Source organism: Fringilla coelebs, assembly GCF_963513975.1.
Source record: "Fringilla coelebs genome assembly, chromosome: 4".
In the NCBI taxonomy this organism is placed as follows: Eukaryota; Metazoa; Chordata; class Aves; order Passeriformes; family Fringillidae; genus Fringilla; species Fringilla coelebs.
In genome coordinates this window covers 46,761,507-46,777,716 of record NC_140032.1, presented here as the reverse complement: position 1 = coordinate 46,777,716, position 16,210 = coordinate 46,761,507, and the positions used below count along the sequence as shown (strand labels likewise).

Below are 16,210 nucleotides of genomic sequence, written 5' to 3'. Positions count from 1 at the left end.
AGCCTTTTATTTAGGAGTCAGGTGCTTCTAAACCAGTTTCTAAGTTATACCTGCTCAGTTAGTTAAATCTGCATACATCAGGAGAACAGATGCACATTTTATTTTCAAATAAAATATCTTTTCTTGCCACCTTAGGTGGCATAGCTGCTTAAAGCCATAAACCTTGACCCTTGAAAATTATTGCTGTATCTTTGGGTTTGCTTTTCCAGACTTTAAAAAGCAGGTCAAAAGTCTGGCAAAGTTCATGTAGCTGTTAATGGCTTGCTAACTCATTTTCCTTTAAAGGAGAAAAACTGTGTAACTCTGTAAAGCAGCTCCCACTTTTTCAAGAAGAAGGTGAATCAGAAACATAGCTCATACATGCTCTCTTCAAAACTCGAGATAATTTTTTTTTAAGCTCTTTATGCTTTTCTCCCAAGTGCCTTCTGTCTTTTCATCCAGCAGTCCAAGTTACTGTTCTGCAATTTTTTAGCTCCTATGTCTTCTGCTCAACTTCCTGTTAGTTATGAAAGGGCATTTTTAATCTTACCAGAAAGTCATTTTGGGCAGTATTTGCCCAAAACTTGCTTTTAGGAGTCTGTTAACAAATTTATTATTAAAATTGCCTTGAAAGTTAATCGTAAGACATTTAGAGGTTCCTTGGAGAACAGTGATTTTTCAGAATTTCAAGACAAGAGAAGTAATGCATAAGTTTTGTAATCATTGTAAATATAAGCAAGGGAATCAACTATTCATTATTACCTAGTACCATTTAATTTGTGAGTGGACCAGTGCTGTGTTTATGTTTTTATTGGCCAGGGAGTGGGAAATAGCACCGTAATCATTCTGTGTGATGTAAGCAATAGGGTGTGGGAGTTTTAAGAAAGCAAGTTATCCATTCAAAGGCATCTGTGGTTCACTAAAAATAAAAACAGGGTTAAGGAATGGGACATGAGGAAGAACTTTGAGATTTCCAATTGCGCAGTTGGCTGAGAAAATCAGTTTGGACATAGTTAACATTTGGTTTGTAGCAGGCAAGCCCTCGTTTGACCCTTGCTGGGCCACTATGGAATTAACCTCTAATGTTGCAGAGCCAATCGCAATGATACCAGAGTCAGTTTCTCTGATGCCAACATCTCTTAGACCTGATGTGAGTATCAGGCAGTAAATAAAAATGATGTGCCTTTTCAAATACTCTGTAGTTTCATAAAAACATCAGTTTTCCTGAAAGCATGATACTTAAGGACATAGAAGACAAATATAACTGTCCTGCAACTCTTTCTCTTGGTCACTGTATTGAAGACTTGTAGAGAAGAATACCTGTATTGGTAGGTATTGACATACTGATTTGACTACAGCTTTTCAGTTTCCATATTCAGGTGGTTCAAACACTTACAAATACCAGTTTGGTGCTTATTGTTGTTCACTATTTTTTTTAAGTATTAACTGCCTATAAACTCTTAAAAATATTGAAAATACAAACAAGAGGCCAACAGTCTTGGCATGGAAGCCTCTTTCAAGAATGGAAGCAATCCATTTTTCTGCTTCTTCTTTTGTATTTGCAAATTACATCAAATACTGTATTTGCATGCATTTTACTTGGTTTATTCTCTCTCTGCTGATGAGAATCAAACTCAGAAATAGAAAAGAAGAGAGCAGTTGTTTGTTAGTTCAGGTGCAGAGTCCATTGGCACTACTAGCAGATGCCCTTTAATACATGTGATGTTTTCTCTTCATTTCAGGTCCTATGCAGAGTCAGATGCAGTTCCCCTCTGGCTATGGCTCACATCTTCCAAACTACAGTGCGCCTTCAGGACACTATTCCCAAGTGCCCAATAAAGCTGCTGCTTCACATCTGGATAATCAGTACAGAGCCAGTTACTACCCTGGTTACTATTCAGCACCAGCACAAAATGTTATGACATCTGTGGGTAGCAACGTGTTGAATGCACAGGAGTCACATCAATTGTACAACAACACTCCTCCCCATTCAGGGGGCTCCAGTGACAGACCTGTTCAAGGAGCAGTATCGTCTGCATCCTACTTGCATGTGAGTGCTCAGCAGTCATATTCAGCATTTGATAATCACTACAGCACTTCTGTCAGCTCTTCAGTTGCATCTCAGGGATTTCCCCTTAATTCTGATCACTACGCTATGCCCGTGGTTTCTGGTGCCATGTATCCTAATGTTTCCTATCCTCCCGTGGCTGCTGGAGGTGTGTATGGGCAGACATTTACCTCTCAGAGTCTACCTGCTGTTGGACAGTTCAAAGAGACAAATACATTTTCTAGCCAGAGTACATCAGTACCTCATTCCCTTCAACAGCACGTTCCCGTGGGATATAATACAACATTATCAACTGTTTCATCTGCTCAGGCTGTGCAAGACAACCTCAGCAGGAATCTCACTGGATCGGTTCCTAAAGTAAACAACCAAATAAATACAGGTACGGTGTTACTTGAAAGAAAATGAACTGCCGGATTTTTCTGGGAAACATAAGTAATTGTGTGCTCTTGTTGACTTGTTTGCATTCACTGTGTGGAATTCTGTTCTATTGAGAGATACAGAAAAATACACTATTTAGGGGATGGTTGTAGTTTATTAGTGTGGTTTTCATGTGAGTGGCCTCAGAAGGAAGCTTATTCATGCAGTTCTGAAGGAATATGTAATTTCTGAAATATGTCTGTTATTCACAAAGATACTTTTCTTTCCTGGCTAGAGAATTTTTCTTAAGTCATGGTAGTGTTTCTTTAAATTTTGCCTTCGTGACACTGTGAGAGACTGAAATGTTAGTGGTAATCAGACATTTGTGGAGGCAGCAGGGTGCTTTGCTGAGGCCAGGTTTGCACGCTTTTCATCTGGAGTAGGAGGAGAGTTTATGGGTGTGGAGTTGGGGGTGTGGTGTGTGATGGGAAATCAATCCACACAAGACAGGGAGGATGAACACCCACTGCCAGATGCTACAAGCTGGATCTGGAGCCAGGTAAGAAGCAGGCCCTGTGGAGGCAGGCTGGTACTTTTTTATCATACCAGTTGTTCTTCCTTACACAACTGTCACACATAAGTCTGAGCATGTTCATCCCTTCTGATGGGGCATAATGGACTCAAGTGCACTGACATGAGAGGCAACTTTGTGCCTTAGAAGGGGACAAAACCATCAAAGATACCCAGGATGCCCCCAGACTCAGTTTCCAAAGGAGTGGGCATGATCCACAGTGTTGTAAAAAACAATGTAAAATTCTCCTGCCTGCATCCAAGGGGAAGTGCTTGGAGTTCCCCTGTATACCTGAACATAATTAACCCATTGAGCTTTGTTGTGTGGGACCCCCGCCACCAAGAAGACCAGAAGAAGAGGACTAACAGGACACTGTCTGGATCCCCAGGTGTTGATATCTTTCTATTTATCCAACGCATATAATTGGTACATATTGCTTTTCCACATTAAGTATGGGTGGCCTGCCCACCTCAGTGAAAATCAGTAAAATTCAGTCCCATTTGGATGGTATGAGACACCTCATGATACGAGTCCACTGTCATCCCCATGTGCTGTCCACACGGCTGGTGTCAGCCGGCTTGTAGCTTCCCAGCACCACTGGTATTCACTGAAACTTTATTGGTGCTAAGGTGATACAACAGCACATAATATTTGCAGAAGTGTGGAGTGCCAGGGCCTGGGCTGTCTTCTCCTGACTTGACTTGGAGTGACCCAGAGCCCTCAGAAGTTTCTGTGATACCATTTCCACCGCACTCCACAGGGAACACTCACAGAAATATGATGTCTGCCACAGTTGTGAGTTCCTGAATGTGTTTGTGATGATGTTGGTATTTGTTCACTTTTTCTACAGTGGCCTCTTCTAAGGATGTGTCAGTACACTTGTATCACACAGTCACATCCACCATGAATGCTTGAATTTCCTTCACAAAAATTGTCTGGTTTATATAACTCATTGCTGTCATCTCTTGTATGTGGTTCCTGAAATACTGTCCAATCTTGCTTTTTTGCTTCCTTTGATAATATTTCACATATGTAATTGTGCCTTTCAATTCTTGTATCCTGCACAACTGGGCAGTTCCCAATGATGTGGGAGCATGTTCCATTCTCAGCCTGGCAGTGTCTGCAGGATTTGAGGTATTTTTCTTGTCTACCCCTTGTCTCTTGATGGGTCTTAATCTGTCGCTTTTCACTCCCTTTCTCTCCTCTCTTTTTATTCTCTCTCTCTCTCTTCTTCACATTTACTGTTAGATGAAATTCATACTATTGACTTTGGCATATGGACTCGTTTGCGCCATAATTCAGGAAGAGGTATCTCTGAAATAATTGTAATAATTGGATCTTAATCAACATATCTGCATTTTCCCACAAAGTTCAGGAAACAAGTGGAACCCTACTTAGATTTCAAGTCAGTTGGGCTTTTTAATTAATATTTTTGATAAGTATTTGAAAGAGGGAGTTGTAGCTGATTTTTGCAAGCAACAATTCAATGATTTTAGTATGGATGTAGCTATAAGGTTGTGAAGCTGCCAGTTGAAGGCAAGTACACTCAGACCCCATTAGTTCTTTTCAGCTTCTGTTTCATAGGAAAACTGAGTACAAGTTCATGGGGCAGTACTTAGTAGGAAGCATGGAAGAGAGTGGAGATGTGAGAGTACCTTCACAATGAAATATATTGCTCTGTAGAGGAGAGAGTCTGTGCAGGATTTGATTTGATTTTCTTTCTAAACTGGGAGTTTTCTGACTTCACGCAGTTTTGACTTGTAAGCAGTGCCAGACTACAGCTTGCTTTCTCTACTTCAGACAGATGTTACATAACTGTAGGTTTGCTTTTTAATGCTAGATATTTCAGATTATAGTGAAACATTGAAACTGTGTTAGGAGTCCTTGTAGCTGAGACTTTCTCAGACCAAGGACTTAAGAAAGAATATGGGTTTGGTAAAGCTTTTTTTTTTTTTTGGGAAAAGCAGTTAAGCTTAAATGAAGCTCATTCAATCCACAGTTTGAATTTAGTTTTGACATTAGTTTCTTCCCCCCTCCCAAGACTAGGATGTAGAGTGTCATTTAATATTAGTAGATTTGAATTCTGTACTGATAAATGCTCTGTGTCATTTTCTCCAGTATTTTCAAACCATGAAAGAAAATATCATTAAAAAAAAGAAAAGTAGGGAGCTCCTTGAAAAGCTCCTGAAGTTACCAGTGTTTCATAGTTGTTCATAGAAATGGATTCTTTCAAGGACTGGCCAAAAAAGTTGACTCTGTTCAGTGCAGAATGTGCAGCTGGACTTGACAGAATGCAGGTATCTTTCCAGAATAGCACAATTTGCAGTAGGCATATGAAAACAACTTTTTTTTTTTCCCAGACTGTTTCTGTTTTATTTATAGAAGTTTTTAATTCCAATGCTTGTTAATTTTCTTTCCTGTAGAGGTGTCCTGAAGTGATTTGTTCATAGCAATTTTTTTTGCAATGAGCAGCTGTTTTAAAGGTGGAACAGTGGAGCTGACCAGACAGTGAAGAGCAATATGAGCATTAGTTTTATTTTTGAACCATTCAATGCTGCTCTTAAGGGGGTGATTGAGTTAGTATATGACCTCAAGAAAAAGTAGTAATATTACACTTGGATTTCAAAGAACTAATGATAGGCTTGGCTGTGATAATCCTGTGTCATGGATGCTTTGCAGTATGAAAATAAACACTGATCCACTGTTTCTGTTATACTTGGGTAATGCTGCAGTCCTTGGTTGGTTTGCTGGACAGTAGGCCTCAGTAGTTACAACACATGCAGACTCTTTCTGGGCTTGTAAAGCTGCTGATAGAAGTATGCCCTGTGTTTCATTGCACAGTGCACAGGTTTCTGGAAGTGATTTATCTGCAAAATAATTTTTTTCTCTTTCCCCCGAATTCTGGTTCAGTCTCAGAACACAAATGATTTCATATTTCCTGACTAAGAAAAGCAGATAAACAAAACAGCTGACAGCAAGGCTGAAGGAAGAGCTGGTTTTAGTAATAAAACCTTGAACACTTTAAACCATTTTTGGTGTCTGGAGCTAAACAAACTGCCTCCAATGGTATCTGATTTCTTTTAATCAAGAATTCAACATCTTTGGCTAAAATATGTTAAAAATCCAATTACTACAACACCTGGATAGTAAAATACTTGCATAAATAACTACAAAAAATGTGTAATAATAAAATTGTAAAGTAATTATAGTAATTGTTTGATCCTGGCATAATTGGTTTTGTTTTGAGATGCTGAGATGCTTTCTAAATTTCCTAGTGCAGTCTTACTTTTCTCAGAGGAGTTATTTTATATATAGTATTCTATTTGTTTACAGCCTTTAGAAAAGGAGTTGGATTTTGAAAATTATTTGCCAGTTCCTGTACCTCCTTGGAAAGTGTCTGAATAAAATACATAAGGAGCATAAGGAAATAATGAATGATCTGTTGGAAGGAAATTTTCTGAATATTTCATCCTCCTTGCTTTCTTTGGGAAGAAGCAATGATGGGAAACAGTTGCCATCTGTTCTGTGTATAGTTTTTTGCTAAACTACTTGAAAAAAGTAAGATTTACTGAAATTCATAAGCATGCTTTCTCCACTATTTGTGTAAAGAAACTTGGATACAGTATCCTCCTCTTTGTCAGGGTGCCAATGAGTGTTTGCTGTCATTGCCGCTGTGCTGTGAAAGATGCCCTTAAAATCTTTAAATTATAAATAAGCAAATTACAGACAGACTGTCAGTTAAGATGCTACAGTTTTAGTGTATTTTTCCAAAGCAATTTTGTACAGTCAGCACTGAAAGCTCTCTGTGATGAAAATGAATCCTTTATGTAGAAGAATGATGTGTTGGTAAAATCTGTGTGTCCAAACAGGACTTAGTCAGGAAACTTAGGCTGGCGAGAGTTTTTCAGAAGTTGTTTGATTTCTGAATTGTTTTTTACTTGAATCAAAAAAGTTGTCACCACTGGACTTGGTTTCTTTAAAAATCCAATTTTATGTACAGCTTTGCAAAGCCTCCAGCATGTTGAATTTACTAAGATCAAACCTCTTAGCTTCTATATATTGTGGACTAAGGACATAGAACTTCAACAAAGTGTTTTCCTAAGACTTCAGCAGCCTCTTTCTGAAACAGCTGAAGTATTTTCATCAAGTGTGCTATGATTTCAGCAGAAGAAACCAGCTTTATTTTAAGAGGATGTTTGGGGTTTGTTTGGTGGTAGTTGACTGCTCTTGGTGAATAATAGCCAGTGAGAATAATTTTCTTTGTTTTCGGAAATATAAATAAGGTAGAATATAAATATCTCTAATTTGAGATTTTTCTCCTTGCAGGTATAAACTAGTTTAACCTGCAAAATCACCCACTTCTATCTTTAAAATCTGTATTTCAGCAGAACAGTCTTGGTAAAATCTGTTCGGGAGTGTTATGCTATGTAAATTTCATACTTAGTATTATTTCAGGGGTTTTTTTTTCTTTCTAGGTCAGTAGCTTTCTTAAATGTTTTTCCAGTTTATTTCAGCTGAAATTGGAGCACTCTCATTATTCTTGGTGCTTTTCAACTTAGCATGTATGTCTGATGCTGTTGAGTCAGGGACAGAAGGACTCCAGTCTTCAGGTGGATCAGAAGGCTCTCTTTTATGAAAGTAGTGGGTCTTTTTATAATGTGACTCGCTAAGGGGATACTTGATTGGTCTCAAAGTAGAAACATCTCACACTGTTGGTGACTATGAATAGCACACTGTGGAGAACCATAACTATAAACAATGGTTACAGAAAGAGAGATAAAAATTATTTTAATTCTTTCCTCTAAGATTCCCAGGCTCAGCCTGGGAGAAATTGTCTCTGTTCTTTCTTAACTGAACTGAGAATGTTCACAGATGTCAACCAGGATGCCTGAATTTTACTGGACTCCTTCATGAGGAGAGGGAGCTGGAGAGCTCCTGTGGGTATATGGCATGGGTTTCTTTGCATCCTGGTACGTTCAGTCTGCTTGAGCAGGAGACACTCTAATTTCATTATCTCACACGCATACTTCCCCTTATGTCACATCAGGATGTAAAGTCCTTGCTGCCCCAGTTCCATAGGAATGTAGGCTATAATCCTGTAAATCTGCTAATATAGGTGTGGTTGAAAAAAGGGGAAGGACTGCAGTCAGTACTGTAAGTCAGGGGTGAAGGATGCTGTTGGAAAACAGGCTGCAGGGAGGTGGTGCCTCTCTCCTTAGAAATTGTGTTGTGTTGGGTGCAGGGGGTGTGTGGGGTTGTGAGGGCAGAAAATCAAGACCACAGCTGAAGCAACTCAAGAAGGATAATTCCCGCATCTCTTCTGAAATTTTGAGGAGATGCTGCGGGGATACTTTTAAACTAGGACCTCTAGTTATAGTTTACCTCTAGGTATCACCAGGTAGAAATTAAATGACAACTTTGTGATGATGTATAGGGAAAAATTATGAATTACAACACTAATTTGCCCAATTCTGCAGATTCTTTCTGTAACATGCCTTTTAGCTGTAGATCATTAGTCTTGATTATTGTTAGTGCAAGAGTTGTTCATGGTTGAGTGGCATGAAGGAAAAACTTCAGTACACACTAAAGGTGAGGAAATGTGATTTTAAATGTTAATTTTTTTCAAGTGTTTCCTTTGGTCTTGGTTGCTTATAGCATTTAAAACCTTTATGGAGTCACCAAATAAAGTTTAACATTTGATTTTGCAGGTTGGATTTTTGTACAAGGAAAATATCAGAGTTTAGAAATATTTATTTTACAATGCATTTAAAGGATTCACGTAATTTTGAAGGTAATTGGATAACCTTTGCTTGAGAATAGATACTAGTACTTGGCAGGAAGGTATTACATCTTCAGCTAATCCAGGTGTAAATTGGTTTTGGCTTTGAGCACGTGACACTGACATTACAGCATTTAACTCTCTATAGCAGTGCTTGATGCTGCCAGCATGGCTATATTGCTTTGCAATGTGGAAAATATCATCACCCTGCAAACAACTGTACAAAACCTGGGTGAGCACATGAATGTAGCAGACAACTTCCCTTGTCATCTTGCATGTCTTGCTTGAGGAAGCTACTGTAATAAGAGCATTCCTGCTGACAGGTTCTGAAGCTCCCATGGGGAATCTGCAAGACACTGTAGAAGCAAAGGTTATAATAAGTCCATTGCAGTAAAAAAAAATGGTCTGTATGTTCATTTTCATTGGAAAAAGACATAATTTTGATTAGATTTGCAAAAATCCGCGTGTATGCTCAACATCAGATTTTAAAATTGAAAAATATGTAAAAGATAATAAAGACGTGTGCTGTAAATTTTGACTGTAAATAATAAAAACAGAAGGATCATTTTAAGCCTCCTCTTCTTCACCCTCTAAAGGAAGCCTCAACTTGGCCATGAAGTTCTTTGAGATATCACCTCCATTATTCAAGGAAAAGTTCAGGGACTGTATGAACTACACAGCTATATGTGCAGAAGATGCAAAGTTAATATTACCTCTGCATCCTATAGCAAATTTGATAACTTAAACAAGTACTCTGCAAATGGAGAATTTTGCTCTTGCTTAATATCTGTGTTTGTTTGCTTTTTTGAGTACTTTTGGTAAAACCATTTCCCTTCTCTTCTTTTTAACAGCTTGGTTGGTCAGAGTTTTTTAGAAAGACTCAAAATACAGTTTTTCTCAATTTATGAGCAAAGAGCAACCCTTAGTTGAGAGCTAACTTAATTGAAGTTATGTTGTCCTTGTCTGATTGGAGTTTCAGCTGGACTATGTCAAATCTCTCAAAGCATTAATCTGACATTTTTAAAGCAGATTATATCTAGTCCAGATGTCTAAAACACATTAGAAGTTTTGTGGAATATTCAGGGTTGATTGAAACAGATTGCTTGGAATATGAGTCTCATAACTGAATACCCATATTGCAAGTGCCAGCACTGCAAGGGAGGCATAGTACTGGTCTACTACACAAGATTTCCTCCCATGGGAAGAATGTTGAAGGATGTTTTTCAGGTGGACTACATTCCACTTACCTGGGAACAGTAACTTATAAAAGCACAGCATTGTGGGGATGTAGCAAAAAGAAGCTTCAGCTTAGTCTTGCTTGTACTGCAATATGCTTTCTTTTTTTTTTTTTTTGCTGTTGTCAGAGCAATTTGTTCATTATAATGGAGTTTTAGCACTGTAGGTATTGAATTTTTTAAAGCAGCCAATCTTTCCATACATACTTGTTTGAAGGCTTCTTTCTTTGAAGTACTGTATTGTTTTTTGTAGTTACTGTGGATTCAAGTGTGATTGCTTGTGCTGTGTAATTGTCTGTGCAAGTACATACAAAGGGTTCCTGCTTTCTGATGTTGTTTTCAGGTGGCATTGATTCTTCACAGCCCGTGCACTCAGTGAGCCAGAATGTTCCATATACCAAGCCTGGAGCTGGAACATCTGCTGCCTCTGCTGTGATGTCGTCAGTAAGGTCACCTGCTCCAAGCCTGTCTTCAAAGCCACCATCTTCACCATCTGTTACACAGTCACCAGAGCTGGCCCTTCAGGAAGGTACTAAAAGGGAATGGGAAGTCACACTACAGGCTTTTGCTGTATTCCACATGCACACATGAATGCTGAAAGTTTTATTGCTGCTTATCTGTGTTTGACTGGAGCACATCTCTGGCGTCTCATCAGGCTCCCTGAGTGGTGGTGTTTTATGTCACCTTGGTTTTAGATTCTTTTAATGCTTGTGTTTGATTTCCTTTGTCCATGTGTTGTTGCCTTTGGCTTGTCTTGTTGGCAGTCTTACATGTCTCTTGCTCAAAAAAACCTTCTTTTAATTCCCTTATTTTAAAAAACTGCTCACTGCTTTAATTTCTTAGAAGATCTCAAAATTAGCTTGTAATTAGTCTGTATTGAAAAATGAAGTGTAGACTAGAAGTCTTCTAGTTTGTGGAAACAGTGAGTTTGAGGGTTAAGTTCAACTGGTAGAATTGTTTTCTTACTACCTAGCTGTAAGTGCCCTTGGAAAGCTGCTGCAAGAATTCTTGTGGGAAAACCTGAGTGTTTGTATAAGCTCCTTCCTATTCTATTGGCAGCATCTTGACAAAGAATCGATTGGCTCTTGAGCCTTCTTCGGTTAAATTAAACTTTACACTGATGTTTTGACTTGCCTCTTGATTATTACATGTTTCTGTATCTAGTATTCCAAATCTAATTGACTGCATGATTCTTTTTTCATTTTGGCCATGTTTTCTCTTAGCAATTTCAGAATTTTAAATTCTTACAGATAAAGAACTCTACCTGAGAGGTAGAAGTAGGTATTAATTTTGTCAGAACAATATGATATCTCTAGTGTTCAAAATAATTGGCAACCCCATGGTGTGTGATTGTCATAGAATATTTTTTTATTCTTAAATTACAGAATCCTCTGATGTAAATAATTAAATTACCCCTTTTCCTTGTTTTTCTGGTAGAATGCAGATTACAGGTTGTTTATCAATCATTTCTATATCTATTAGAGGAAAAAAATTATTAGTTGCTGTAAAATCCTATGTACAGCATGTATAATTTTAAAGAAAGTATATCAGTTTTTGGAACTGTGGCCCTTATACAGTTTTATAGTTGATTTTGGTGCTTGATAGATTTTGTGTTATAGGTGTGCTTACTAGAAAAAACTGTTGCTTCTTTTTCCAAAGAAATTCCAAACCATGTTTTTAATGAGTAAAAGGATTTGAGCTCTTTAACTGTGATTGCCTTGATGTGCAATATGTGTGTTCTGGAAGTGATTCCTGTGAAATGTGTGAACACCTGGTACAGCAGCTACAGATCAGTGCAGTGGCTGCTGAACTTCCCTAAATTCAAATGCTTCCACTAAGTGAAGGTGAATGCAATAAGTAGCTGAAATGAGCACATTCTAAAAACAACAATATGTTGGCAGTATAAAGATAAGTTGTCAGGAGTTTTTATTTATCTAATTTTATCTATTTACATGTCATCATACATAAGTTTCTCTGTTCAGATGATGGTTTTTTGAGCGCTGGAAGAATTCAAACTCTTCTCTAGTTTTGTTTGAAGAGTCTGAAATAAATAACGTACTCTTGCTTTTTTAATCAAAAATTAAATGTGGTAATTATTTGTGGAAGTGAACCTATTGAAAAACCAGAACACATGTACTAAATATTTGGCTGGGTTAGAATTCCCAGAATTAGTGTATTTCAGCTGCAGTAATCATATGGACTTGATTTTTTTTTAAATTATAGAATACCATTGTCTACATTAAAGCATTCTGAAAAAACCCTGTTTGAATTAATTTTGAAAAGGATTTCATTGTTTTAGGCTCCTCTTGGGGCATTCCTATAAAAACTAAAAAATTCTAATTGTTTACTTGACTATCTTCAACAGGACAAAAACCTTAAAATGTATTGAAGCCTATTTAATCTTACATAACTATCTGTACAAATTTAATGTGCACTTTATATTTGAAAATCTTTTATGGTGTGGGTGATTGAACTTAAAATACCAAAATAATTGGTTTATTTCACCGGCAAATGTGTTGTTATCCCAATTTATCTTCTGTGTCCTGTCACCTACGTTTCTAGATGTCTGTAAATTATAGTGAGATAAAGCCTTTGAGTGCAATATTATTATATCACAGGTACACTGCTTGCAGGGTTTAGAAATTTCCAGTCCAAGAAATTTGTGATGATTTAAATTATGTGGTTGCATTTTAGGCCAGATTTATGGACTAATATGACTCAAAATAAGTAACGATTTCAAATTTGGCTTTCACAGTTTTGAAAGATTTTTTGGGAGATTTTAACACCATTATCAAATCTATAAAAGATACTAAGCAGAACTAAGTTGTCACAAAAGAAAACATGATTAGGAACATGATGGCACTTGAAATTGCTGTCTGCAGCCACCCATTTCTGCTCTCAGTTCTTTCTCACCTGTGTTAGGCTACTATTGGCATTGCTGGGCAGTGATGTAGAATGAGAGACCTTCCCACCTGGCAATGACTTTTTAAACTATGTTATTTTTTAGCCAGATCTATTCTCCAGAGGTTTTTTTTGGTTGGATAGTTGTACTAGCACAGCTCAGTCTCAAAGGCAGAAATCTGTAGTGCTATTGGCAATGAAAATAAATCTATGCAAACTCATAAGGCTACTAAGAATCAAACCAGCCCAGTCTTCTCAACATTCATAGTGACATAGTTCATGATTCCTAAACTTCTATGTTGCTGGCATACTTTTTCAATCTCTTTTTTCCTTATTCTTTCTGAACACCTGCATCCTTAATGCATGTGACCAGTAATGAGTAATCCAGTCCTTTTCTTTCATCTGTGCATGCTTGGAATTTTTGCATTGGCATGCACTTTCCAGGTAGATATCCTTTCTTTCTTCTTCTTATCCATGTACATGATGTCTTTGCACTCTTTACTTCTCACACTGGGCACATCTACTTTTACTTTGGTTCTTGCTGTTACAGTACAGCCCTTCTTGTCATCCTGACTTTTAACCCTTTTACTTGTATGTTAGTTATTTTAAGGTAGGGCTTTTTTCCCTCTTTCACAGTAATGCAGTTCTGTTTTATTCCTCAGTAGTTCTCCCAGGCCTGAGGAAAGACATAGTCTGTTCTTGCGTAGATAATTATTTTCTTGTATTTTCCTTCCCAAATGCATTCAGTAAATTTATAAAAGATGGGACTAGAAATTACTCAAATTAGCCCTGTGTTTTAACAGTATGGAAAAACTGAAGCACTGAATCTACTCAGTGGCACTTGGGATGATTTTTCATTCATTGTTGTGACTCCTTGAATTACAGAGGAATTTCATTGGAATTGTACAAGTATTAATGCACTAGATAAAGGACTATAATGCCAATCTTTTCTTGCACCAGTCTCTCTATGAAAGTTTACCTTCTCAGGAATGTTGTTTTGCTTTGTTTTCTTTTTACTTCCAGTATTTGAGTAGCTACTCTTCACCTTGATTCTGTTAGGGTTTTTATGTGAAATTAAATGCTCCTCTTGGGTTAATTTGCGCTAACCCTTTTTGAAAGAGCCATGAAACTAAAAGCATTTATAGACCATATTTTAAATAAAGTAAAGGTTGATACAGTTGATTGAAGTAATGGGTGGGCATATTATTAGTTACCATGATGGTTTCAGATTATACATAACAATCCTGTAATGCTTTATAGTATTAAATAAAGAATGCTATTCATTGGTGCCACAGTACTTCTACAGAGGGATAGAACCTCAAATTCCCAAATATCTGAAGAGTTTTGAATACTTAGGATATTTTCTTGTCATAGCAATCCATTAGATTGATAAGAGAGAAGCAGTGATTACTTGCATTTATTTAGGATGTCACTGCCTAACTAAAAGCATATTTCAAATCCTTGCTAACCCTGCCTCATCACAAGAGAAATCTAAGATTTATTGAAGATGCTGAAAATGCATCAATAACAGTAATGTAGGAAATTAATTATAAGCCATTGCTGCATGCTTAACTCAGTTTTGAAACGGTGTGTTTGTGTTGTTTTTGTGTATTGCTCACATATGTTTACAGTAGATATTGTAAAAGCAAACAAAAAAACTAAAAAATCTAATAGGCTGTGCTGTGGATGTGATAGCAGTAACAAACAGTTGCTGCATTGCCACCAGATACTAGAAATGCATGGTGTAATCACACGCTTATGAGCCCGAATTTAGGCACTCATGTAAACATAAGACAACCCAAATTTTCAGGTTTACCTGGCTTTAATTTCCCTGATTGTGTTGTGCTCTCTGTATGTGTGTTTGTACTCTTGCATTTGGCAACAGTAGTATGTTTCATTCATTTCTGACAGAATTCCAACATGAATTATTCTTCTCTTAGAAGGTACAGGTGTGCCAAGCAAAAGTCAATACTAAACATTTTCATATCATAATATGAATTTATGTGGAAACAACTCCTTTATTTCTGTGTATTAATTTATGAAAGTACTCCACTGAATAAACCAGTATTAAAAAGATAGGTAGGAAGTCTGTGTGTTTAATTTCCTGGTATGCATGCACATACACACATGTAAAATTATCTGTTAACTTCCATGTGCTACTAATATTTTACTGAACTAGCCCAGTATTAACTGCTTCTAGGATTGTAGATTTAACTTGCTGCATGCTGGGATTTTCTCTGGAACAGCTGATTTCTCTCACTTTTAATGCAATGATTTGTTTCTCCGTTTCTCGTCTTTCCTGTCTGTCTGACTCTGATGTTTGTGCTTTCCAATTCACAGGCATGCAGTATGGTGGATATGTTAATAATCAAGCTAGCTCTGCACCAGCTCCCTTGTCATCAAGTTCAGATGATGAGGAAGAGGATGAGGAGGATGAGGAAGCAGGTTGGCTTTAGCTTTACACCAGTATCTTGTTCTCTTCCTACTCAAGGTTTTCCCCATATTTCCAACCCCTGAAACTTTTTCTTCCTTTAAGACAAAGCATCACCCTGACTCTTCAGCTTGAGATTTCCCAGTTGTTACTAGTATAGTAACCAAAAAGGACTTCAGTAGTGACCAACAAATAGATCCTTTTTTTGTCATGTTAATATCAGATGTTTTATGAATCTAACAAAGTCATATTTACAACTTGCAAGACTCCCATATTTTTAGTATTTTGATTTGCAGTGAGTTGTAACTGAAGATAACTAGCAGTAGAACTTACACTGATAATTGTTCAGGTTAAGCTACCAGATGCCATTTGTATCATTACATTGAACACTGTTTACCTTGTTTCTCATTTTATGCATAAGGATCTCAAACAGTTAAGGTAGTAAACATTGAGAGGTTGTAAGTGTGCTTTTTAGGACAGTAAATTAATTGTGCCAGTTTTTTTCTCCTAAAGGTATATGTCTCAACAGTCAGGCTCATAGGCTCAGTTTTAATCTGCTTGCTTTGTAGAAAACTTTAAAAGTTTGTTGATTTTTTTTTTAATTGGTTGAGGTGTTACATACTTGGTTGCATTTTGCCTGTTGTCAGAATGACCCGGTTTTGTGAGTTTAATGTTTCTCACCAGTTTAGTTTCTTCAATTTTGGTAACCTTTTCTTTTGGAACTTGAAGAAGTTTTTACTGGCTGCATGAGTGGTAACAGTATAAAAAGCTTTTTTGAGATAAACGTAAGACTACTGCCCTTGCTGATAGATGGAAGTAACAGCACATACCTTGTACTGCTGACTTTTAGTATTGATTTGGACTAGGAAACTATTGTAGCTTTTTCTTT

At 37.2% G+C, this 16,210-nt stretch overlaps 1 protein-coding gene across 2 annotated transcripts in view; it reads left to right on the top strand.

Annotated features, from left to right (window-relative positions):
- Positions 1–16,210, top strand: part of SEC24B (SEC24 homolog B, COPII coat complex component) — a 46,830-nt gene that overhangs the window by 3,927 nt on the left and 26,693 nt on the right. Inside the window, exons 2-4 of one of the 2 annotated variants that reach the window (XM_084204798.1) lie at positions 1,722–2,426; positions 10,333–10,518; positions 15,231–15,335. In XM_084204798.1, the coding sequence (XP_084060924.1) occupies positions 1,722–2,426; positions 10,333–10,518; positions 15,231–15,335 (996 nt within the window). The remainder of the gene's footprint in view (positions 1–1,721; positions 2,427–10,332; positions 10,519–15,230; positions 15,336–16,210) is intronic. The other variant, XM_084204799.1, reaches the window with a different exon arrangement.